Here is a 26,765-nt window from a genome sequence, read left to right as displayed (position 1 = left end):
TTCAGTGCAAATATATTTATTGATGCAGAGACTTTAACCTAAAAGATTTCCATAGTTCTTATTGATGCATTTACTTATTTGGTACTTTTCACTACGCTAATCAAAATCAACAACATGTACCTGCATGAGATTTGGAGGATTATACATGCATACAAATATGATTATATTTAATATAAAGCAGTGTAATATCTTTAAAAAAGCAATAAGTGGCTTTTGGTTTATCATTTTAAATCATTATTCATTTTTAAAAATAGTTCAACAGTTTTCCCTTAAAAGACTTTGCTAAGGAAGAAACGTAAGAAAAACTAAGTTATAAGTTACCCTGCTAATATTAATGAAAATTTGTTAACTACAATAAACTAATAAAACGAAATGATTTGCATATTTATTTCTGATGCGCATGACCACTGAGCCGAGGCACTGAATTTGGAGTTTTTGTTATGTAACCAAATAGTCATATCAAGAGATGCAAATTCTATTCAGTACGCAAATATGATGTTTATAGCAGCTTTGATCACAATGTCATTGACAAATAACAAAGACAACACTGTAGGAATGCATTATTCACAGTCAGACATGATTAATTTCCCCCACAGTAGTGAAGTCACTGAGATAAAGCCAACTAACGGGTTCGGCTGTTTTGTTACGGCATATGATGATGGTAGTAATGCTGCTTAATACTTAGTGAGCCTTTCCATGTGCTCCAGGATTATTGTTCTGGACAAATTATGGTATGGAATTCAGTATAACAATTGTCTGTACACTAGATGGCAGTGTATGTCCACATAAATGCACCTCAAACACACACACATAATGAACGGACCATAAAACATGACATTGAATTAACACTGACGCATATCTTGACACTTTACATTCATACCACACTGCTTGTAGATCTAAACATTTGTACTTTGTTTGTTTGAATGTATGAGATGCATATGCAGGGATGATATATGTGACTGCTGATTGATTTGACCTGATACAGTCATGCTCAAAAGTATACATACCCCTCGCAGAATCCACAAAATGTTAATTATTTTAACAAAATAAGAGGGATCATACAAATTATTTAGTACTGTCCTGAATACGCTGTTTTTTTACATATAGTCCACAAAGCAAAAAATTGCTGAATTTATTAAAATGATCCCATTCAAAAGTTTATGTACCATTGGTTAGTATGCATTTTGTATGATACCTCTTATTTTGTTAAAATAATTAACATTTCGCAGATTCTGCAAGGGGTATGTAAACTTTTGAGCACAACTGCAATATCTCTATTTCATTGCAATGTCAGGGTGAATTAATCTTTTCAGGTTTTTCGACCACTCCAAACTGTTTTTAAAGAGTTTTTTTAAGTCTCGTTTTCTCCCAAAATACAAACAGACAGCTGTTATCAAATGATGGAATCATTGACAATCAATAAACAGTTCTGATTTCAAAATAAAATTCTGCATTATGAAAAAATCTCTAAAGTTCCTCAAACTTTTGCTCTATCAGTCCACATTTCTGCTCTCCCCCACTGCCATATTGTCTGCTGCTTCTACTTCCTCCTCCTCTTCTTCTTCTTCCTCCTCCTCTTCCTCCACTTCTTCCTCAGTAGGTGCTGTGGCTCCTGCCTTTCTTATGCCAGACTGGTTTTCTGCCATGCCCCTCTGCTCCTGTGAATCTTTAAAAAAAGTATTTATTTAAAAAAATGAAAGTAAAAAAAAAAAAAAAAAGTGACAATGTTCGTTAATCAATGCAAACTATATAATTTTTTTAATATATAAATAAAAAGTAAATTTGCACTGAAATTTAGTGGGAAAAGCTGAGATGCACAATGACAGACTGTACTAACTCAAAAAATCTTAAAAACCCATTAATCCAAAGTCCACTTCCAGCTCTATAATATATATACGCACCCACCTAAAGAATTATTAGGAACACCTGTTCAATTTCTCATTAATGCAATTATCTAATTAACCAATCACATCGCAGTTGCTTCAATGCATTTAGGTGTGTGGTCCTGGTCAAGACAATCTCCTGAACTCCAAACTGAATGTCAGAATGGGAAAGAAAGGTGATTTGAAGCAATTTTGAGCGTGGCATGGTTGTTGGTGCCGGACGGGCCGGTCTGAGTATTTCACAATCTGCTCAGTTACTGGTTCACGCACAACCATTTCTAGGGTTTACAAAGAATGATGTGAAAAGGGAAAAACATCCAGTATGCGGCAGTCCTGTGGGAGAAAATGCCTTGTTGATGCTCGAGGTCAGAGGAGAATGGGCCGACTGATTCAAGCTGATAGAAGAGCAACTTTGACTGAAATAACCACTCGTTACAACCGAGGTATGCAGCAAAGCATTTGTGAAGCCACAACACGCACGACCTTGAGGCGGATGGGCTACAACAGCAGAAGACCCCACCGGGTACCACTCATCTACACTACAAATAGGAAAAAGAGGCTACAATTTGCAAGAGCTCACCAAAATTGGACAGTTGAAGACTGGAAAAATGTTGCCTGGTCTGATGATTTTTGATTTCTGTTCATTCAGATGGTAGAGTCAGAATTTGTCATAAACAGAATGAGAACATGGATTCATCATGCCTTGTTACCACTGTGCAGGCTGGTGGTGGTGGTGTAATGGTGTGGGGGATGTTTTCTTAGTGCCAATTGGGCATTGTTTAAATCCCTTTATGGCCACCATGTATGGCACCAAATCTCCATCAACTGCAAGATGCTATCCTATCAAAATGGGCCAACATTTCTAAAGAATGCTTTCAGTACCTTGTTGAATCAATGCCACATAGAATTAAGGCAGTTCTGAAGGCGAAAGGGGGTCAAACACAGTGTTAGTATGGTGTTCCTAATAATCCTTTTGGTTAGTGTGTATATATACACTCACCGGCCACTTTATTAGGTACCCCATGCTAGTAACGGGTTGGACCCCCTTTTGCCTTCAGAACTGCCTCAATTCTTCGTGGCATAGATTCAACAAGGTGCTGGAAGCATTCCTCAGGGAGTTTGGTCCATATTGACATGATGGCATCACACAGTTGCCGCAGATTTGTCGGCTGCACATCCATGATGCGAATCTCCCGTTCCACCACATCCCAAAGATGCTCTATTGGATTGAGATCTGGTGACTGTGGAGGCCATTTGAGTACAGCGAACTCATTGTCATGTTCAAGAAACCAGTCTAAGATGATTCCAGCTTTATGACATGGCGCATTATCCTGCTGAAAGTAGCCATCAGAAGTTGGGTACATTGTGGTCATAAAGGGATGGACATGGTCAGCAACAATACTCAGGTAGGCTGTGGCATTGCAACGATGCTCAATTGGTACCAAGGGGCCCAAAGAGTGCCAAGAAAATATTCCCCACACCATGACACCACCACCACCAGCCTGAACCGTTGATACAAGGCAGGATGGATCCATGCTTTCATGTTGTAGACGCCAAATTCTGACCCTACCATCCGAATGTCGCAGCAGAAATCGAGACTCATCAGACCAGGCAACGTTTTTCCAATCTTCTATTGTCCAATTTCGATGAGCTTGTGCAAATTGTAGCCTCAGTTTCCTGTTCTTAGCTGAAAGGAGTGGCACCCGGTGTGGTCCTCTGCTGCTGTAGCCCATCTGCCTCAAAGTTCGACATACTGTGCGTTCAGAGATGCTCTTCTGCCCACCTTGGTTGTAACGGGTGGTTATTTGAGTCACTGTTGCCCTTCTATCAGCTCGAACCAGTCTGGCCATTCTCCTCTGACCTCTGGCATCAACAAGGCATTTCCGCCCACAGAACTGCCGCTCACTGGATGTTTTTTCTTTTTCGGACCATTCTCTGTAAACCCTAGAGATGGTTGTGCGTGAAAATCCCAGTAGATTAGCAGTTTCTGAAATACTCAGACCAGCCCTTCTGGCACCAACAATCATGCCACGTTCAAAGTCACTCAAATCACCTTTCTTCCCCATACTGATGCTCGGTTTGAACTGCAGGAGATTGTCTTGACCATGTCTACATGCCTAAATGCACTGAGTTGCCGCCATGTGATTGGCTGCTTAGAAATTAAGTGTTAACGAGCAGTTGGACAGGTGTACCTAATAAAGTGGCCGGTGAGTGTATACACATATATACACACACACATATACATACATACATGCATGCATACAGACATGGTCAGAATTATTGTCACCCTTGGTAAATATGATAAAAAAATTGCTGTGAATATAAATCTGCATTGTATATCCCTTTGATCTTTCATTCAAAAACATTGCAAAAGTCTAAACATTCATTGAAGTAAAACAATTGGGGGGGGGGGGGGGGATCACATTATGAAATAAATGTTTTAAATATTAAGAAAATAAAAAGCCAAATCCCCTTAATCATCCATCACAATGAGTAAAACCAAAGAATATAGTAATGTCTTAATGAACAGCGAGGGGGAAAGTTTGAGTGGCCAGAGACTCTTCAAGGATCACATTGCAGAGATTAGTTCAGACAACCCCTACATCCCCACAAGTTGTCCGGGTGTGTTTCAAGAACAATCTTCTGCTCTTATCCAAAAACAAACTCCAGCATATTCAGTTGTCACACACAACTGGAACTTCAAACAGGACCTGCTTCTGTGGTCAGATGAAACTAAAAGAGCTTTTTGGCAGCAAACACCATATGTGTTTGGTGCAAACAGAGATAAAAAAATTACCCCATGCCCACTGTTAAATATAACGCTGGATCTTTCATGTTGTGGGCCTATTTTTCTGCTAGAAAATCTTATAATGGGCCATAGTTCGGTCTTGCATCAGGACAATGATCCAAAACAAACATCAAAACCAAGAAAATTGTGTCACTGAACACAAAATGAAGCTTCTACCATAACAATCCTAGTTCCCTGACCTGAACCCGACTGAAAATGCGTGGGGTGAACTGGAACAGTCTCTGATCTCTTGTCAGGTATTTTCCAAACTCATCAGGGATTTAGGAGAAATCCCTGTTATCTTGAGAAAAGGACGTTGCAAAAAGTATTGAATAAAATGATGCCATTAATTGTGGCCAACATGTTTTCATGAAGATTTTTAGAAGTTTTTTAAATTAAAGATCAAAAGGAAACAATGCAGATTTATAATTACAGGTTTCTTTGCTCATATTTACAAAGGGTGCCAATAATTCTGACCATGATTGTGTATGTGTGTATATAGAATATCATATAAATGTCACCGTTGTGTGAGGAAGGCCTATATTTCCTGACCACAGACCACATGCACATGTAGAAGTTTCCTCTGTGATGTGATATTAAGATTACCAGGTGTGCAGGATGAGGATAGCTCCTCCCTCTCTCTCTGAATAGGCTCCTCCCCTTCCTCCTCTACATGAGGATACACACCTAATTTCAGCATTTGAGCTTCAGCCATCTGCTGCACGGCTATAAACACACACCCACAAACACACATACAGGGGGAAACACAAATCAGGGACCACCAAATCACAATGGGAAAATGCAGGCACATACACAAACACAAAGGCAAAAAGGGCTGGGTCTCTATTATTTTAACAAGACTTCTGCACCATGCCGACCGTAAAGGGTTTTATTTATGCTGCAATTACAGGACATGTATGGACAGGGATAACCCACCTGCCTGTCTTTCTGCAAATAGACGTTTCACAAAACGCACATTTAGAGACAATATTACAGTAATGCATTGCTATCTTTGCTTCGCTTTTTTTCAATACATTGAAACAAGAACAAACTCATTTCATTATGCATTATTTTTTGCAGAATGTTTACATTTGCTTTATTGAAGTTTTTCATAGAATTTTTATAAGTGAAAAATATTGAGACATTAAGCAATATTAGTCAAGGAGTGTGGTCAAACTTAATATTGCCTTGAATTTCAAGTGGATTTGGAAGTTCATATCACTAATTGAGACAAAATACGCAGTTATTTTATTTTTGCTCCGTCAATGAAAGTACTTCTAAACTAAGCCAAAGACGAAAACAGCAGCACCGTTATGTTGACATAATCTAGTAATCGAGATTGTCCTCAGTGGGTCACAATCTTTGTAGTGCACTGATCTGATGGCAAATGTTTCTGATGGACGTCTGTCCTCTAAAACTGTGTGTGTGTGTGTGTGTGTGTGTGTTTGCAGCTGTATGCTATCTGCTGTAATCCAGGATGATCCAGAGCAGCACAGACTCACACCCATCACAGCTGTCACCATCTCTAATCTTACTCACACACACACACAGTAAAATAGAAAAAACAGACTTGCAGCTTGGGAGAGTTTTTAAACCCAGATCCGGAACAGTGCAGGAAAGTCTTCGGGATAATATATATATATATATATTTAATGGAATATACACAATACAGTAGGCACAGATCACAAGCAAAACTACAGACTTTTACCTTTTAATGATGGTGGCTGGTAGATATTTGGGTTGATTCGTTTTGGCTTGAGGACTCCATTTTCTCCTACAACCCACTGAAGATAGTTTCAATGTCAATAAATTACAGTATCAACACATACAGTAGTTGTGATCTAAATTATTCAACCCCTATAGCAAATAAGTTTAATTAGCAAAATATACAGATTTTCAGCTGTTTGCAATGAACAAAACAACAAAAGTGGTTTCACCAAATTGTACTGAAAATGCAACTTTTAATGACTTTCGCAGTCTCAAAATCATTCAAACCCCTAAATTGAAACCCTCACAATGGCACAAATCTGCAAAACAGGTGTTGTCTCAAGCGCACCTGATGCAAACAACAAGGGCTTCATTAATTGCACCAGGTGTGCTTGAGCTAGAACATGAAATATCTAAACTGGCTAGGTTTGTTGAGTGTGGCTACGTTTGACTGCATATTAGGCCATGTTTACACAAAGCCGGGTGTTTAGCAAAACTAATATTTTCCCCCCACTCCATTTTCAAAAAATAACATAGTTTATACACCCGCATAAATACGCCGTCGAGCGCCATCATAACTATGCCAAACCTATTGGCGGCAGGGGTTAAGGATAAAGCCATGCAAGCCAATCAGAATCCTCAGAAACGACAAGAGAGAACCTAAAACGCCGTTTCTCCCAGTTCACACGACAACACATAACCGGCATTTTCAGAAATCTCCACTTTGGCCGGAGTTTTTAGAAATAATCGTTTTCTGTGCTAAAAACGGCGTTTTCGTGTAAATGAGAGGGCAAAACGCAGTGTAAACGGGGCCTTAGTCAAAAGAATTGTTCAGAAAGTTAAGAAAAGATATCATTGCCCTTCACAAACAAGGAACAGGATACAAAAAGATAGTGGAGGCACTAAATGTTCCTAGATACACCGTTGGAAGCATAGTTAACAAGTTCAAAGTTAGGTTACACTACCTGGACGGGACAGAAAAAGGAAGCTGTCAACGGCTGCAACCAGATTTTTTTTTAGAAGGCAGGTTCAGAAAAACCCTCGAGTGAATTGATGGCAACATGCAGCAGTTTCTCAACAGGCTTCAGCTTGCACAGTGAGGCGCACACATGTGCTAGAACTTCCCACTACTGACCCAAAAGCACAAGAAAAGTGCTCAAAATCATATAAATAAGCCACGGAAGTTTTGGGACTGTGTTCTGTGGAGTAATGACAAAAAACTGGAACTTTTCAGCCCTATGATGTCAGCGGCATCATCCCTTGCAAGTGTTTTATTGAACTGTATACATCACAATAAGCTAAAACGCATGCGCAGGATACTTTACTTCCTGAAGAAGTGCGCGCCCGAATCCGTGTTGCTTTCACATTCAGGCGAACCGCGGCACGGTTGGGAAGCAACCAAACTCAGACCACCTCCTCCAGGTAGTCTCGTGTTCGGTACCCCGGTGCGCACCCGGGTCCCATGACAGCGTTCACATTAGCGATTTTTCATGCGAACCGTGCCCCGTTTCGAACTAAACTACCAGTGTGAAAGCCCCCTAAGTAAAGATGCTTGCCACGAAGGGATAATTTGTTGAGTAAGTTTTGAAACTGCAGAAGTCATGAAAAGCATTTTCAGTTGAATTTGGGGAAACCACTTGAAACATTTGGGTTTTTTTAAGCGATTGTTTGTTCATTGCAAACAGGTGAAAGTCTGCACATTTTGCCAATAAACCTGATTTGCAATGGGGGTTGAATAATTTAGATTGTAGGTCAAACAATATGCAAAATCATATATATTTTTAATATAATTATGTTATATCATTAAATGATTATACTGTATGTAAACAATAGTTCTATAATCAATATTTGCTATAATAATTATAAAATATAAATTAAATTATGTTTAATTATTATTAAGCTGAACATGAACATTTAAATCTTTATTGAAATTATTTCAAATGCATAAACAACAGCAAGAATAAAGCAGCAAGAACTATAATTTTTTTCCATAACTATGTGCTGTTAGGGGCTCCATATTTTACAATGGTATTATTTATCGTATAAAATGGAGATACTACCGTATTACTACAATACCATCACTTATCCACAGAATTTATTGCCCATGCAACAAGCATAATATTATCTGTTCAACAAGGCTAGATTCAGCACTTTTCCTTCAATGTATGAATGCAGTTTAACCTCCAGAACTGAGGTGGCACTGTGGTACCTGATGGCTGGAGATGTCATCCTCAGGAGATGTTTGGTCTGCTACTTTGAACAACGTGGCAGGTGTGGGTCTTCTTCGGCGAATCTGAAAGACAAGTAGCAGAGAATTGTTAAAGAAAAATAAAACGAAATCACATTTTGCACAAGTATGAATGCATAGTCAGGGCCAGCCTCCCGCTACATTATAATTCATTTCTCAACATTGATTCATATTAACTTGTGTAGTCTATTTGTCTAATCTTGTTACTATTAAATGAACCTTTTCACATGAATATAGTTTTAAGATAATACATGTTACATGACTATTGATTGTATTTTATTTGCATTTGTTTGTAATTCATTTCCATCACAACCTATTACAAACCCCCAGCAATATCCCCATTTGGGAAACCCTGTTCTAGATGTCGGTTTTAATGAGGACATTTTGAATATGTGTCCTCATTAAAAAAAAAGAGAATCGGAGAACTGCATCTCCTGCCTCCCTCCACTCAAACCCTTTCGATTTCCTCTACACTCTTAAAGAAATGGTTCTATTTAGAACCAGAAATGGTTCCATCCCCCGCTTCATATATGGAACTCCAAAATGGTTCTATATAGAACCATTTTTTGGGGGGGTAAAAGGTTCTATTGGCCAAGTATGGAACCCCAGGGTTCTATATAGAACCCAGAGGAACCCTTTTTAAAGAGTGTATAGAACCTTTTAGGGATTCCAAATAAGTAGCGCTGATAGAACCTTTTATGGTTCTATATAGAACCTTTTCTTCTAAGAGTGTACTCAACATTCATACAAATACTGGAGGACACAATTGGACAAAGTGAGTCTACAGTACAACAAAGCTCAACAATACACAGAGTGAATAATCTTCTCAAGAAAAGAACTCTTCCTCGACTAATCTAGTCTAGATTAGCCTTCTAGGAACTCTGCCAGGTAAACAACCCACATCACAGCAAAATCTTGACTAAAACCTACCAATTCCTAACCGAAAGCATATATATAATAAAGCCTCATATATAAGCAATAGTTCACCAGAAGAGAACCGGAGAGTAGTTTATGTGACCATTACAATGAAGTCCAATAGATAAGTTTGGCGAAAATACGATAAATTAATTCAGTGTGTTTGACCCCAAACAAAAGTCATCATTATGTGAAAATGGGAAATGGACTGATCAACCATGTGAAATGGACTGATCAAAAGTAAATGTCTTTCAAAAAAGAACAAAAAGAACACCTGATTTCAGAGGAATCTTCCCAGGAGAACAGAAGCTTTAAAGGATTACACCAGGACTTCTTTTAACCCAGGGATTCTCAACTCTGGCCCTCAAGGTGCACTTTCCTTCAGAAGCTCTCTCTCATTTCAGAGGTCGCATTTGTCTCCCGTATACGGCATTGAGGCTGCCTCATTTCAGTAAAGTAATGATGACTTATGCGACGGACAAATGCGATCTACGGAGGACGAAGACTTTGAAATGAGACACAGCTAAAGTTTATCTCCAACCTTAAATCAATCACACATGAACAAGCTAATCAAGGCCTTCAGAAAGTTACAGTGTGAGTTAGATCAAGGTTGGAGCTAAACTCTGACGCTCAAATTATACTTCAGCCCTGTGATGTAATTTCCATCATCAGGAGGGTCCACGTGCAGGCCAATTTTTGCATTCAACAGCGCACATGGGAGTGACTTGAGCGCTTAAAAATAAAATCACTCACGGTTAAGGAGTATATTTTAAAATGGTTGCGTACTCAAGTGTGCGCGAGACAGAGAGGAACACAGAAAATTAAGTATGTCCAGGCCTTATGCCGCGTTCTAGGCAACGTGTAACCCGTGTTTTTCCAACCTTATACCCGTGAAAGTGGACTGGAACGGCAGTCAAACCCGTGACTTCCCACCCGTGAACTCGTACTAGATCGATGTACTCCCAGTTACGAGCTCTGATGTCACATAGCCCGCGAAACTATACAAAACAACAATGGCAGCCCCTACGGATGCAGTGTTTCTGCAGGTGGTACACAGTGAGAATACATTTTAGGACAATATAACGTTAACTAGTTTTCAGTCCATTGAGTGCAAGGATAAATTAATACCAAATACATTTCCAAATATACAAATAAAAAAAATGGTATAACATCTTATCTTGCCTTATGCGCCATTTTTTCCTCCTCAGTTTCCCTCAAGTAAACAAGGAGTAAGCACCGTAATTTACATCTAGCTACCACAATTGCTTGCGCTCAGGTACAGTAGTTTGGCGTAACTGGCCTGGATTGCTACAAAGTCGCGAGTCGTGGTTTGAAGTCGTAATTAACGTGCTCAAAAACCTGTCTGGAAGGCAGCATTAGTGCAAACTTTCACCCTAAAAAAATGTAGATTATTCAGTGGTTCTTTTCAACACCTTAGGCTCTTTTCATCAAGAACCATTTTCATTTAAGAACAATTCAAAACAAATTTAATGTAAAGAAAACTTTACGAATCTAAAGAACCTTTTTGTTCAGTGGAAAGGCTCCATGGATCTTCTTGGATGTCAATATGTCTTTTTATTTTTTTTTAAGAATTTGCGTAACATACATGGTTTCTGAGTAGACCTTAAAAAGGTTCTCCTGTAGAATTTGGCCTTTTTTCTTGGTTCTAATTGGAACCTTTATTTTTAAGAAACATCTAAAGTTCAACTGGCTTATCTTGGACTACATATATGGTAATAATGAGTCTACATAATGAAAAACTCTGAATAAGAGTTAAGTTTTGAATGTTACCCACAAGCTCTCCAAATAAAGGACAAGAAAGCCGTCCATTTGAACTTTCCAAAAGATAACCTGGATGAACTGAGCGGAGTTCAGATTGCTCTGGAGAAAACAAAGTGTTCTGTGGTAAATCTTCCTCTGCAACTTGAAGCTTGATGGCCTTCGCAAAAATGAACATTTGTTCAGTGAAGTGTGGCACTGTAGGGGTGAAACAGAAACACTATCAAACGCCTTTTGTGTTGATTGCTACAACCAACTTTGAAAAGCACAAAATTGGCGCCAATCATGCAGAAATCCAGATAATGTCTTATTAAAGGTTTTCTCAGAACTGAATGCAGTCTAGGTAAAGTTACATTAATATTTTACATAGAACTTTTTTTTTTATACCATGTTATCCCATGCATATATATATACACACATATAATTGCCAACCAGTGTTGGGGTAATGCATTTCAATTGACGTGAGTTACGTAAACATGACTTTTCCGAGTTACTTTTTCAAATAAGTGACGCAAGTTACTTTATTCTTCCATTTATTGACTGACAGCGCTCCTGTCCACATGTTGGGAGAAATCAAAGTCAGTGCAGAGGCGTTGTGTGCGCTGTGTATAAAGATGATGGTTATTGTAATTTTAGACTAAATGTGGGCATGCATTTATTCATCTTACTCACAATATTCCTCAAAATGAATAAAAACGCAGAATATTACGCAAACCTGCAGTAAATGTGTAAAATTATGTTAAACATACTTTATGCATTTAATATCACTTTATTAACCAATGGATTTTCTGCTGATCCACATTGATCCAATTCAACCACTGTAGCCTACGCAAAAAATGACTTTAGATAAACATCACGTCATAATTTTTTATTTATTTATTGCAGGAAGTCTTGAACTTTCTTTAAAGCTGAATGGCAGCACAGCTGAACAGTTAGTTTGAGCTGCGCACTTTACTGTACAGGCATAAATGTGCATTTCCTTCAAACTGAGGTTCATTCATTTCACTTTACATTTGCCAAAAATAAAACTTTGTTGTTATCAAAAAGAAAAAAAGAAAAGAAAAACAAGCAAGCCCAGCCCAGATTAGATCAAAACCCCACCAAAGTAGCCTAATTTAACATTACTTTCCCTAAAAAGTAACTTAGTTTTATTTTTTTATTTTTTTAGAAAGTTAGAGAGTTATTATATACGCATTACTTTTAAAAGTAACTTTCCCCAACACTGTTGCCAACCAACATAAAAGATAGTCTCCCATTTCACACTGAAAAATAAGTTGTGCAATTTGCAAACTTTTCCATCTCCAGCCTTTTTCATTGGTGGATGTGCATTTGCATTTGACCTAATTGGCTGTGTCGGTATTATGCTCATAACAAAACTGGCATGTGTGTGTCCCTGCTGCACTATTCAATACTTTCTGTAGTCTCAGCCTCAGATGACAGTCCACAGTCTGTCTGGTCATTGGCTCTCCATTGCATATAACAGTATGCTAAATTATAATCAGGCCGAGTGACCTTTACATAAATTCCAAGAGTATCAGTTTGCCTGGAGACAAGGTCATATTTATAAGGTTGATAAAACAAGCACGTTGGAGGAGGAAATAATCACTGTATGAGACAAAGTTTTATTTGAGGCAAGCAAATAAACTAGATATTCATGATTTTTTTTGTTGTAACAACCTAATATGCATCAGCTGTTAGTTGTAAAATACAACTACTAGCAGAGTAAGGTCAGTGAGCAATGCCTTAGCAAACACATAGCAACAGTATAATCCACACACAATGTAGTGACTGCATAGTAACACAGAGGCAACCATTCACAACAAACATCTGGTTCATTTCATTCTTTGAACTCCTGATGTTTTGTCTGGCAGTTTGATGGCTGACAGGTGATGTTTTGTCTGTAAACTTAACAGTTGTTTTGGGGTCGATGCAGTCATTTAAACATCTAAACAAAAAAAAGTATAATTTGTAAAGTCACAAGACATCATTATACTAAGGAAAAAACCCCAGAGGACAATATCGGCCACATCTTTGTACTCATAAAATAACTTTTTTTTAATCAAAACAGTTTCTATGCAAGCAGAAAGTCCCGTTTCCCAGGCGCACTTGCTTTTATGATATTACGAGTCCCTCTTTCCCTCAGGTTCTGTTAAATATTTGTTTTGTTTTACATAAACAGTTGCAACATTTTGAACGATGCAGACTAGAAACGCTCATGGTTTATAGGCTGATTTTAAGAAACCAAAAGCAAGCAACAACCTATCTGCTCATGATGTACATTATGATTACAGTAAATTAAGCCACTCGTTTATTTAAACAAAAATAGATTTTGTGTCTCAATTTACTGCATTTATAGCGTAGCGTATCGAAATTTCGATATGTATCAATACTGAAATATCTGAAACGGTTTTCCTTTTCTGCAGTATCGATACTAAAACAGCACATTCTCTCACTCTCTCTTCTCTGCGATGGCTTATTGACACACACCCGCTTCCTCTCACTCATCTCATTTGCAACGGTTGAATAGTGCTGGTCAAAATTTGAGTAATTCCCGCAGGTTTCACACTCACACCAAAAGCGTGATCCACTGATCTATATAAGTGGCGATCTTATAAAATTGATCTTATTGCACTTGAACGGTCAAACACATACAAAATGTTGTCAAAATGCTCGTCTTGCCGAGTATTCAGGTAAATACAGTCAGTTCTGGAAGGTAAATGGTTGAAAAATAAATTGCATGTTGTGTAACAGTATATTGGATTAGTGTGCTAGCTCTTAAAGTGACAGCAGCATAATAAACCTGCTACTGTCTGTCATGTTAATCAAAGAACAAAAGACAAATTTACATATTTGTACTTGGTTAGTTTAATTTCTGTAGTATTTATTACCTGAATAATACTGTCAGACCCACCTGTAAAACTTAAAGCTGTTTATTTATTTTGTCTCTATATTCTATTTATTTGTGCTCTCATTTGCAATTTTATTACTGACTGTTTACTTTTTGTTGTTAATGTAGTTTAACTATTCCTCCCTGTGCTGTTTGTAAGCTATTACAACAAAATTTCCCAAAATTTAAAAAAAATTATAAGAAAATAGCAAATGATTTGTATGGCGGTATTTATGGCAGTTTTCTCCATGGTATCAAAAAAGATATATCGAAGTTAGAAATTCAAGTATAACACCGGTCAGCTAGGTTTTATTAAATTGCTCTCATAAAGTTACCCTTTAGCGCTTCACAAATCACTAACAAAACATGCTAATAATTGATTACCATGATATGAATTATATAAGCTATTGCAAAGTAGCACGATAACACCATAGTATGTTTTTGCAGGGGTCTGCTAAATGAACCTGGACATGAATTCAGCTGTGAATCTGAACTGCGTGTATAAAAATCAGAGTCTTTGTCCATTTCTGTTTACCCACAAACATACACCACACCAAAGGTCACCTTGCGACGTCAGTGAGTCTCTGTGTGTAGATAGCGGATTAACTGTAAAATCCAGAGTCTTGCAACTTTTTACGCAGCGTTTTACACCCGTGTCCCAGAAGGCCATATTTTTCTGGAATACTTCAGCAGATTTCCAGGCAGAGGCTCTGAAGCGTAGTTTGACCATTGTGAGAGTTCAATGACTGCTTCGTGCTGCTCAAATTACATAATCTCAATCTCTGACGCTGTCATCACCTCTTTATAATACAAGCGCTCGCCATGTCGTCTTATGTAATACAGAATGTGCCCTTTCGCTTTTAGTTTCAAATTGTATTTAGGGTCTGAGACCATGCTGGAAATCTGAGATTTAAAATAACGTTTAAATCCGGAAGTAACTGAAGGTTATAAAATGAATAAATAATATATCAACTATTTCTAGGTCACTAATATGATTTTTTTGTCAAATCATTCTCAAATCCATTTGTTCTCCATTTCTGCTGTCATTAATGCAAAATGAGTCCAATTACTAAGACAATCTCACATTCATCATTTTCAAATTCAAAATTGTATTTATGTCAAAATTTTACTGATATTGTTATGCTGATATTATGAATTAGGATTATGCTTTAAAAATGTATATATAAAAAGTATATCCAATAAATATGCATTCTTCTGTTATAAAATAAAACCTACATCCAATCTATTATTTAAAAAATAATGAATAAAATAAAAGTACATCAATTCTTCTATAAATTAAGAGAATAATCTACTATACAATCTAAAATCAAATCGAATCTACATTGTCTAAAATAAAATAAAACAAAATCCATGGTCTTATAAAACAAAATTAAATAGAAAATAAAATATAAATGGTCAAACCTACTTTAAAATATTTGATCTATTTTATTTAATATATAAAATATATGATGAATTTATAATACAATCTAAAAATAAAATCTATATTGTCTATTATTAAACAAAATAAAATCTGCCTTAATTATACTCTAAATTATAATTTGTCAAAACTGCGTTCAAATCTTTGTTTTATTATACATTAAGATAATTATATATTATAAAATCTAAAAATCTACAATCTCACTCAAATCTACATCTAATCTATTATATAAAATATGCAACCATTGAACTATGATATAATCTATTATAAAATATACATTTAGTCAAAACTGCATTACATTCTTCATCCATTATAATATATTATGATCTATAAAATCTAAAATACAATCAGCCTATTGTAAAATAAAACAGGTTTTTTATTTATTTATCTACAAACAATCTACAAGTCTTGTGTATTTGGCGGGAACAAGCCGTTTCCTCTGAGATGTATACTCAATTTGCAGATATTTACTCACATTTCACTTATTATAGGGACAATCCTTACAGAGATCAAACTAAATACAGTCAGTTCTGGAAGGTAAATGGTTGAAAAATAAATTGCATGTTGTGTAACAGTATATTGGATTAGTGTGCTAGCTCTTAAAGTGACAGCAGCCTAATAAACCTGCTACTGTCTGTCACGTTAATCAAAGAACAAAAGACAAATTTACATATTTGTACTTGATTAGTTTAATTTCTGTAGTATTTATTACCTGAATAGACCCACCTGTTAAACTTAAAGCCATGTTTATTTATTTTGTCTCTATTCTCATACATTTATTTGTGCTCTCATTTGCAATTTTATTTTATCAAAGCAACAAAATCACAAATATTAAAATGCATCCACATGCGTGCAACGGTCTAAAAATGAAATGCCACAGATTCTGTCAGCTAAGCTTGAGTTGTACCGAATCCACAACGTTCCTCGATCAATAGCTCAGTGTCCTTTACATATATAAGCTTGTCTAGTGGCTCTGGTGACATCAGGTCATAGGTAAAGAGCCAGTGATCAATAGTAATCTCAAAATGTCCCTAATGTTCACATATAAGTAGGCCATTATAAATACTCTTCTCCAGTGAACAAAACAGTTCTCAATCAGATGAATGCAATCTATAGTCCCTCTACTGAGAGAAATGACAATATCATACACTAAATCCATCACAGATGTATCCCATGATGCAAGTGTCTACTGTACACTACATCTCTTTATTTTGAAGCACAGGATTAGAGAGCAGTCTGTCTTTATTGCACAATGAGATGGAGAGATTAATCACAAGAGAAACGATAATCTTGTGGTCATTCTTTCCAGAATCCTTGGCTTAAATATATTATTATTATTATTATTATTATTATATGCAGTGTTTCCTCTAGGATTTTTCCAAGCTGTGGGGGCAGGCCCATTTCCCCCGGCGGGGGGGGGGGTATTTTCACTTAGGCCACGCCCCCTTGTCTCCCCAAAGTATTATAATCGATCATGCGCATCCCGTGTGCAGAATGATGCACTTGAAGCAACACCAAGTCACAGCACGCAACGCTTCACATTGAAAAGAACATAGCGAAGGGATTAGATCTATAATATGCTTAGTAGGGCTGGACGATTTGGGGAAAATGTCATATTGCCATTACTGAGGTCAATATTGCAATTGTGATATGCGATTCCGATATAATAAAATGCTTTCATGAGTCCAACTTGCTTGGTTCTAAAGTAAAATGCACACACAGCTTAGTGATCATTCTGTGTATTAATGTTTATTTCTCAACTCAAACTAAAAACAACAACTAAATGATTGATAACACCTAGGCTATAATGATCAATAAACCAACCAAACCATCATTACAGTGAAAGCTATCAACTTTTTAAAAAAAATTATTAGGCTAAAAAATTTTTTAACAACTTTTAAATTAAGTGAACTTCAAACAATCCCCACATAAACCCATAATAAAAACCATATTTACCTGTGCCCTTCCTGTCTTAACAGGTAGGATACAGAAATTGAATAAAGTTATCAAACAGTCTGCGCTGCATGAATTATAAATTATATATAGAATAATCCTTATTAAAGCTACAAAAGTTCTTTAGTCAAGATCAGTGAGTAATTTTCTAATTTCCCTTTGTTCTTTTAACTTGACTGACAGAACGCTTTATTCGCCGCTGGCCCTTTAAGAGCACCCGTTGCCGAGACGCGGATCTCACATGCGCCTCATAGCACAACTCTTTTCGTCCATAAGACTTTTCTTACGTTATGAAGATACTCGACAAAACGACATTTTGGCATAATTGTGTGTGCTATTGTTCGTTCAAGCTCGAAAGAGAACTGTATTCTGGCACGCGTCAGTGCATGCGCATTATGGCGCGCGTCTTTCTGCGAGTCTCATTTAGGGAATTCACAGGCAGCTTTTCAGTTCTTGTCGTGCAAAATGCGAAAAGGCATTTGCACGAATAAGAGCGGGATCGTGTAACACTAGTCAAAGGATGACAAAAAAGAAGAGATGCTGCGTTAATAGCCCTAATTTGTTTATTTCATATAAAATCGCGGCATTTTGCGTTATATAATTGCATAGGTTTGAGATCGCTATTACGATTGCGATTTGATTAATCGTGCAGCACTAATGCTTAGTGTAGCCTATTCTATATGCAACAGTTTTTTGAGCCTTTTCTTTTAACAGTTTTAAATTTCAGTGCGCATGAAGAACAATAGCACTCTCTCGACTCTATGCTGTAATCTCACATACACCCGGGAGAAGGGAATGTGAAAGGGCAATAAACTCCACTCCAGCAAGATAGTCATTTTATGAAAACCATCTACTTTATGCTTTATCTACAAATAAAGTATAATAATGGGAATATTGACCTTGAAGAGAGTTTCGTCGTGTCGCAAACGAACGCGACGAGCTGTGTGAATTCTGAATGAAGAATGACTGAGGCGAGATGACTTTCCGTTAACTTTAACTTAGCGACTAAAATTACACATTATACAATGACTTTAGAAGTCTTGGAATATAGGGTGAAAACTTGATTGTGCTTTACAAAGTTTTTTATGCCTTTAGTGGGGCTTAACAAAATAACATAATACTATGCAGAATATCGGACGTCACTGAGAAGCTGCAGCCGTGGCGGGAGGATTTTAAGTGTGGCGGCCCGCCACGGGAGAATGAATGTAGAGGAAACACTGTATATGACATCACGGAATTCCAACAAAAAGTTAAGCAGCACAACTCAACATTGATAATAATAAGAAATAGTTCTGCACCAAATCGGTATATTAGAAAATGATTTCTGAAGGATCATGTGACAATGAAGACTGGAGAAAATCACAGGAATAAATTACATTTTAAAATGGAATTTAAAATTATAATAATTTTTCACAATATTGCAGTTTTTACTGTATTTTTTGATCAAATAAAAGTAGCCTTGGTGAGCATAGTTATGATGATATGCCAAAGCCCACCAGGACGCTGACCTGATTGGTTTGTGACGTCGAAACACCGTCAATTTTGCATTTGAGTCTTTGGTTCACTTGACTTTTAAGGAGAAAGTACTCAGAAATGGTGTTGTCTTATGAATTTGCATATTGTTCGCTTTGATTTTTTTTCACCACGGTGGTACTTATAATTGACATTTATATTTATTTTTCTATTTTATTTTCAAGTACATAATAATCAGACACGATTTAACTCATTTATGAATGTTAATTCATTCATATATTTCACACATTGCTTATTATGGCCCTGTTTACACCTACTTTAGTCGATCGGATCACAAGTAGTCGAGAGAGACATGCCAGTTTACACCTGGTGTTTAATCCGTCTCTTTTGTCCACTTTCAACCACTTCTGTCCTGATTTTTTTGAGGAGAGGGTCTACATGTCTGTAAATGTATGGGCTTTTTTCGGACAAAAAAGGCTTGCGAATGGGTGGAAGTGTTCGAAAGTGGACAAGCTGAAAATGTTTTAGACCTGTATTTAGTCCCGTCCACATCGACCACAATGCATCTTAATACCAGGTGTAAAGTTTAAACCGGGTGGAGACTGAGTCTAGTTTTTATAGTCACACTTTTTATTTCAATTACTTAGTTTCTATATAGAGACAAAAACTAAAGTCTTGACTGCAATTCAACATTTCACCATTATTGACCAGGAAAAGTACACTTCATTAAACAAGTTTAACCCAATGGCGGGGCATTTTGTCACAGTATGGTAAGTTGTTATACTATATGACAATTCCCAAAGAAACAGTACTGGTCCTCATGGCATCATTGAATGAGTAGTAAACTAGGATGCAATATCCATTTTTACACTTTAAACTAGGTATCAATTTTATTCAAATGTTTTTCAGCCTCATAATGAACTTCAGATCTAGGCTGAAGAAGATCCCTGGGTGTTTTATCCCCTTTGGGACGGCTAAAGTTAAACTGTGCTGCCGTGTATAGAGGCCATATTTTGGATCAGCATCAGGCCTACTTCATCTAATGTGAATCTTGGTAAAGATAATGTTAAATGTAACTGCGGGTGTTTATAAAGTACTGAAGCGGGTCACTAGTTCTCATCTTGATGTATTCAATAATCTTTGTTCTTTAGAGGTCCCTATTGCAAAAGTAGCTTAAGGGTCGAAGGCAATTATAAAAACTAGGACGGTGAAGTAGCAACCCTGATTTCTGTTAATATACAAAGTTAAGAAGTGGCACGTAACCCTGCCCAAGTCCTTTGTGGTGTCCACATTTACATTACATAGTTCAAGTGAAGCCAATTTGACCCTGCACGAATGTGTAAGTGGGATAAACGCACATGGAATCCAATATTCTCCAATCAGATTAGTTTCAGACCTCATTCATTCGTGGAAATAAATCTGATATGAATCGGATACGTGCATTTGCGTCTGCCATGTAAGCGGACAGATCAGATATTCCCTCCAATGCGAGTCATACGCCATTGAGAAAGCGACGGCGGCAAATGACTTCAACTACGATCACATGACTCTTTTTAATGGCGCAATGGAGGAAAAAGGCTCAACCTGATCTTTAAAGCTTCTATTATCATTTCATCGGGGTCCATTGCAAATCACGCCGTTTTTACTTCCTTTTCGGCCAAAACTCCTCCAGGTTTTGCCAAGTGTATAGTGTTAATGCAGATATCAGATACAAGTCACTTTTAAAAGATGTAAACTCGTCGTTAGAAACAAAAAACAAAAAAAAAAAACAAAGTGTGTGTGTGTTCTGAAAAAAGTCTCACCAAGACAGCATGCATTTGATCAAAATACAGTAAAACAGTAGGCTATACAATTTAAAATGACCGTTTTCTATTTGAATATATTTTAAAATGTAATTTATTCCAGTGATGCAAAGCTGATTTTTCAGAATCATTACTTCAGTCTTCAGTGTCACATGATCCTTCAGAAATCACTCTAATATCTAAACATTTATTATTATTCGTGTTGAAAACAGTTGTGCTGCTTCATATTTCTGTGGAAACCATGATGTATTTTTTCAAAATTCTTCAAAAGTTCAAAAGAACAGCATTTGTTTGAAAATGATTCTTTTGTCTTAACTGTCACTTTTAAATGACATGGAATCACTTTTGATCAAGACAGAAAATATAGAGAACATCTGATTAACTACTTATTTGCATGCATTATTGTGAAACATTACCAGAAGATTCAGTTAGAAGGGAGCCAGAACAAAAAGCTGTTCCACAGAAGCTTCTGGACTCCTTCCATTCGCTACAAAATATGATTAAAAAAAAGGAGAAGACAAAATGATCCGATGGATCTATATCCTGCCAGGGCTAGAACCAAATACAACCCATCCATTCAATCTGACACCAACAGACACAACACATGCTCGTCCAATCAAACCGCCTCATTATGCTTTTCCCAATATAACCTTTCATGTAGTGTGTAATAGCTTTATGTGAATGTAAAAGGTCTGCAAAGTATCAAAGTGCAGTTATTGTCTATTAAAGAATTACTGAACATGTCTGCAAAAATGTGAACTCGTATGAACAGCCCCGTTTGTAAACACATCATTCAGGCTAATTTAAGATGATCAATAGACTCAAAAGAACATTCATATGATTTTAATGACAACTTCTCATCTGTTTTGCTGAAGAATACTAATAATATAGCACAGAAGTTGGAGTGGACTGAAGATTGAAGAGGCCAGGACATTTTTAAACTTCTTGTGTTTAAGACAGAAAGTCAAATTTGTTTGGAATATCAAGGTGACATCATGACTTTTGCATAAACATACACGCCACTTTCAAGTCAAGAGGCGTGTTATCTATACACATTTTGAGCTATCCGCGTGTATGTCTACACCGTTAAATGTCCGAGTGATTCCGCGTGTTGTACACGCCATTAAATGCCCGTGCGAAACGAAGCAAAATGTAGATCTACATCTGGGGAGAGATATTTTTTTTTCCCTAGGATGGTAGGGGAAGACTCATAAATGGTATTAACCCCAGTGACGGGTAGGTTTAGGGACGGGGTTGGGGTAGGTCATATATTTATATATACAGTAATGTAACGTTAAGTCAACGGCGTTCATAAACACGCTGAAAAGTGATTAAAGCACACCAAAAATGGAAATACGAATTGGCGTGTCATACATATGCCACTTCATGAGATCAGTCTGGGAATAATTGCAGTGAGTGAATGATGAAGGAATCTTCATTTTTGTACAATCGATACCTTTGCCATCTAAACATGTTCATAAATGTTTGTGAGCAGCGATGAAGCACAGAAGCGTCAGTCTTTCTCTTCCTCGCCCTCACTCTTTTTAACTCGTGTCTCCTGAGGAAGAATCGCTGGCCTATCTCTGCTGCAGCGCAGTACAGAACAGCTCCTCGACCCACTTTGTTAAGACTAAAATTACAACACTAACGGGACGGGGAACTGGTCCAGGACAACACACACACACATAGAGTTGTGCATCTGCACTCTCAGAGATCCAGAAAGACAAATTCACAGTCGTCGGTTGACCTCTTTATCTCAAAAATGTACGAGCAACACAACTGAAGGCTAAAATCAATAGGGGACTTAGAAACATGCACATGACCACGGTGCAATTTACCCAGCGCATGCAGAGGCAATAAAACCACATCCTGGTATCCAGAACATCAACTCACCCTAGTCCAGGTCACACACCGTTTACCATTTCCAGGACAGATTTATAGCCTTAAAACTTCCATTTTATGAGTGTGCTCAGTGAGTGTGTAGGGCAAACATGTCTCCAGGTCACATTTGACCGGAAAATGAAGTAAATGAAGCCCATTTTTTGGATCATTAAGATTGTTTTGCATCTGAACATTTTTTTTTAATAAGCACATTTCCATATAAGTAGTTTTTGATTCCAGAAACATAAGATTTTTTTTCTTTTTATCATTTTACTTTTAAAAGTATTAAAAGTTTACTTATTTTAATGTATTTAGTTTTTTTTATTAAAATAAAAAGTTACAGATCTTCTGTATTTTTTGTACATTTTTTGTAATTTTCATTATTCTGATAAGATTTTTTTTATTCATTTTAATTTGTTTTTAACAAGTATTTTATCATCATATAATGTTTACATTTTTTACAATTCTTCTTTTTTGTGCTTTTTTATTAATTTAAATGGCATAAATGATTCTTCTAAAATGTAATTGGCTTGTAATCGGCCTTGTTGGCAGAGGCTATTTACACTAACTCCGCCCACTGATGTCTGTTTGGGCCAGACAAAATTATGGATTGTGAACAGTAGCGATAGTGTAGAGGTAATGTCGCTTGGCAGAAAGTTTTGATGAAAATCGTTTCGATTTCAAATCCGCCTTTTGCCGAACTCGCTCTACTACTTTTTCCCCCATCACACATCAGATCGGAAAACAAGAATATTTTTGGAAAGTGGAAATAAAGTTTCTAACGAGTGTTTAATAAAATAGTATTTATCAGGTAGGGTTAGGGTTAGATAAAGATGGCTTTATTGTCCCAATAAGTGGCATCGATTTATTGATTTCAATAAATATAAATATTATTGCATACCATTTAATGTACAACACTGGGGAGCAAATAGTATCTGCCACTATTTTGTGAGTATAAATAGTAATAACTACTATTTACACATATTGCAAAGAAAACACTGCTATTTTATTTTTTTTTTACAAAAATAGAATCTTTTGCTATTTACACTTAGTCACTGCCCTAATTAAATAAATACATTTATATCATTTCTTTCACATCACAGCAGTAAACATTTTTTCATTAACGTCATGAGAGCAAGAAAACTAATGTCACAATGCATTAAAAAAAATAATATAGACAAAAAATAAGCTTTTAAGTAAAACCTTATTTCTTATTTTTTCCATCTGATTTTGGCTTGAAAAATAACCCAGGCATGTTGTTGACAGGTTCATAATAATAATAAATAAAAATAATTTTCAAAAGTCTCCATCACACAAACTAACTCTTTAAAGTCACTATAAACAGATTTATCAGGATAAAGTAGCTCAGAAGCGTCTTTGCTACCAGTCAGCATCTGTGTGTGTGTGTGTGTGTGTGTGTGTGTGTGAAAGTCATACCATCTCAACCTGCCGAGGGTCCAGCTGAGTCGGTTCTGTTGCTTGGACGGCGAACTGGATTTTCCTTCTTTCTTTGTGTTCCACGGGGCCCTCTGAGGGACTCGAGGGATCCATGATCTGCTTTCGTCCTCTGTCAGTCTCACAAATATCCCTGGAATCTACCTATGCCTGTCTCAACATACATATGCACACACGTGGCGTCCTCCAGACAGCTTTCTTCAATGCTCGCGGTGTTGTCTCCTCTCTCCTTGAGTGATAGTACTCTTCTCTGATTTGTCTCTCTGCTGAGCCTCTCAGATATGCGTTTTTTTTTGCCTTCTCTTATCAGTGACCTCTGGTTTTCTCCCTCTCAAAGTGTTTGGAGTCGGAGTGGGCGTCCTTATATGAGCTGTGGGGAGGGAGAGAGAGAGAGAGGCGGAGCTCAGACAGAGGATGGTACACTTGCGTGTTTTAGGGGGCGTGCTGACTTGATTTCTAATCAGAAAAAAAAAAAAGATAATCTCATCCAGCTGGCTGAGCCTCTTTTGGCCTCTATTTGTGAATAGGAGATTAATAGAGAGAAAGAGAAATATAGAGAGAGGGCAATAATTCATGCCAGCTACCAATTTCAATGCAAACTTCAGTTTTACACAAATGAATAGTTGTGTTGATGTTGAAAATAATCAGGAGTGACACTCATTTGAAGCTTAGTAAAACGTCAAACACAACTACAGTGACCCCGGCTTAAAGGGACAGGTCACCCAAAAATAAAAATCCTGTCATTATTTACTCACCCTCAGGTCGTTCCAAACCTGTAAGACTTTCTCTCTTTCTTCAAGAAGATTAATTGGTTTGATAATTGTATCAAATATATGATACCAATCAGATTTTTTTTTAAATGTAGCTGATGTGTCTAAATATTTTGGGGCCATGGTGTGTATAAAATATATCTAAAACACAATATAAATAATATTTGGCCTGTTGTGAGTATAAATATTGGTTTTAAGATATTGCTGTAAAAATACAATAGCACACTGCTAGCAGTTTAAGTCAAAGATCAGGGGACATTCAGTGTTATTGTTAACTAAAACAGTAAAAAAAAAAAAAATTATTGCTAACTGAAATAAAATATAAATATTAAAACAGCAAAAAAAATGTATTGTTGAAATAAAATATACATTTTAAGTAAGAAATCTTAAGCTTAAAAAATGAAATTAATAAGCTTAACTTGTAACATTTCTAAAAACAAACTAAAAAAACTACAAAAAAAAGCAAAAAACTTTAAAATTGAAATCAACTGAAATTCAAAATATAAATAAATACTATAATAGTCTATAAATAGGGCACAGGGCATCCAGCGTCAGAAGCAACACTTGAATGATTTGTGATATAGATGCGCACCTTGAGCCAGCTGCACAAATAGACATTAAAGGTGCAGAAAGCAATTTCTGAGAAACGCTGTTGAAAATGGATTGGACCGAGCAGCACGACACACTGGTAGCCAATAAGCAGCAAGGGGCGTGTCCAGTCATAATGGGGGAGGAGAGAGAGTGAGAAAGAGGGAGATTTAAAGACTGTAGAAAGAGAGATAGCTGAGAGACATTACAAAAGGTCAGAGGAATATCACTGGAAAAAGAAGGTTAATAATCAGGTAGTGGAAACGCGTCAACTTTATTCCCTCTACTCAGCCGCTATAGTAATGTTAGCTATAGTAACAGGACAGTTTTGAATGTCATTGTTTGTCTGGAGTTTCTGATGACTAACAACAAACTCTTGCTTGTATATAGGCTACTCTTGTGTGCCTTTTTTGTTTTTTTCCTTGTGGTTCATCAACATCTTCACTTTATTTTTCACAAAGCATTATTTTGATATGATAAAGACATCCTCTCTTGCATTGTGTGTTTGTGTATTTAGGGGGCGGAGCAATGAAGGGAGGGGTGTGTTTGTTTGGGTTGGTTTCAAATATCCACAGTATAATCGCTTACTGCACCTGTCTTTTAACAAGTATAACCAACTAGCGGTTAGCCATCTTAATAAAAAGTTAAAAGTTGAATTTGACAAATCGACTTAGAAGAAAATAGATGACCAACTTGTGAGACTAGTCTTAGCAGTTTATACAGCCTGTCCCTGAAGTATTTCTATTCCAAATAATAATTGCAAAAACAACCCTTTGCAAGTCATATTTCCAAAAGTTATACAAACCGTCCTGCAGAAGATGATCTCCTCACACTGCAATCATGACAAGCAGGTCCACCGCTCAGAAACTCACTAGCGACACCTAGTGGATAAAAACACGGTACAACTTCAGATGGAAAAAAAGACTGAAACATAAACCTAACATTATTTAGTGCTCAGCTCAGACACCTGATCAAATAAATTTAAAGCTCATCTGGTTTATCTCAGCATTTAAGAATTGAAATTTACTTTTAGTGAGTAAAAATGGCTTTATTCAAACTGCAAACTTTAGACCTACTTCTAATCTCTCTTTACTGAGACCAAAGGATAAAAGAGAAACTGCAACAACATTTCAGATACATTCAACAAAAAAGGTTTGAGGTTTCTGCTACAATTAAAACCATTTATAACAAACTCTGA

General features: G+C 36.8%; 1 protein-coding gene across 2 annotated transcripts; it reads right to left on the bottom strand.

Moving 5' to 3' along the window:
• On the bottom strand, window positions 1–24,562 carry ppp1r1b (protein phosphatase 1, regulatory (inhibitor) subunit 1B). 2 transcript variants are annotated; one of them, XM_039681455.2, is made up of 5 exons: window positions 24,192–24,561; window positions 8,588–8,671; window positions 6,380–6,455; window positions 5,278–5,397; window positions 1–1,666 (listed from the first exon to the last, which is right to left on the bottom strand). In XM_039681455.2, the coding sequence occupies exons 1-5, from the start codon at window positions 24,303–24,305 to the stop codon at window positions 1,494–1,496; spliced, it is 567 nt and encodes a 188-aa protein (XP_039537389.1). In that variant the 5' UTR covers window positions 24,306–24,561; the 3' UTR covers window positions 1–1,493. The 2 variants fall into 2 exon arrangements, with proteins under 2 accessions (XP_039537389.1, XP_039537390.1); XM_039681456.2 differs by lacking the exon at window positions 5,278–5,397 and having other exon boundaries at window positions 24,192–24,562.
• Window positions 24,563–26,765: the final 2,203 nt, after the last annotated feature.

This window comes from Pimephales promelas, chromosome 18 (assembly GCF_988280905.1).
Source record: "Pimephales promelas chromosome 18, fPimPro1.hap1.1, whole genome shotgun sequence".
Taxonomy (NCBI): domain Eukaryota; kingdom Metazoa; phylum Chordata; class Actinopteri; order Cypriniformes; family Leuciscidae; genus Pimephales; species Pimephales promelas.
Note: the sequence above shows the minus strand (reverse complement) of the source record. Positions and strands in the feature narration are given on the sequence as shown.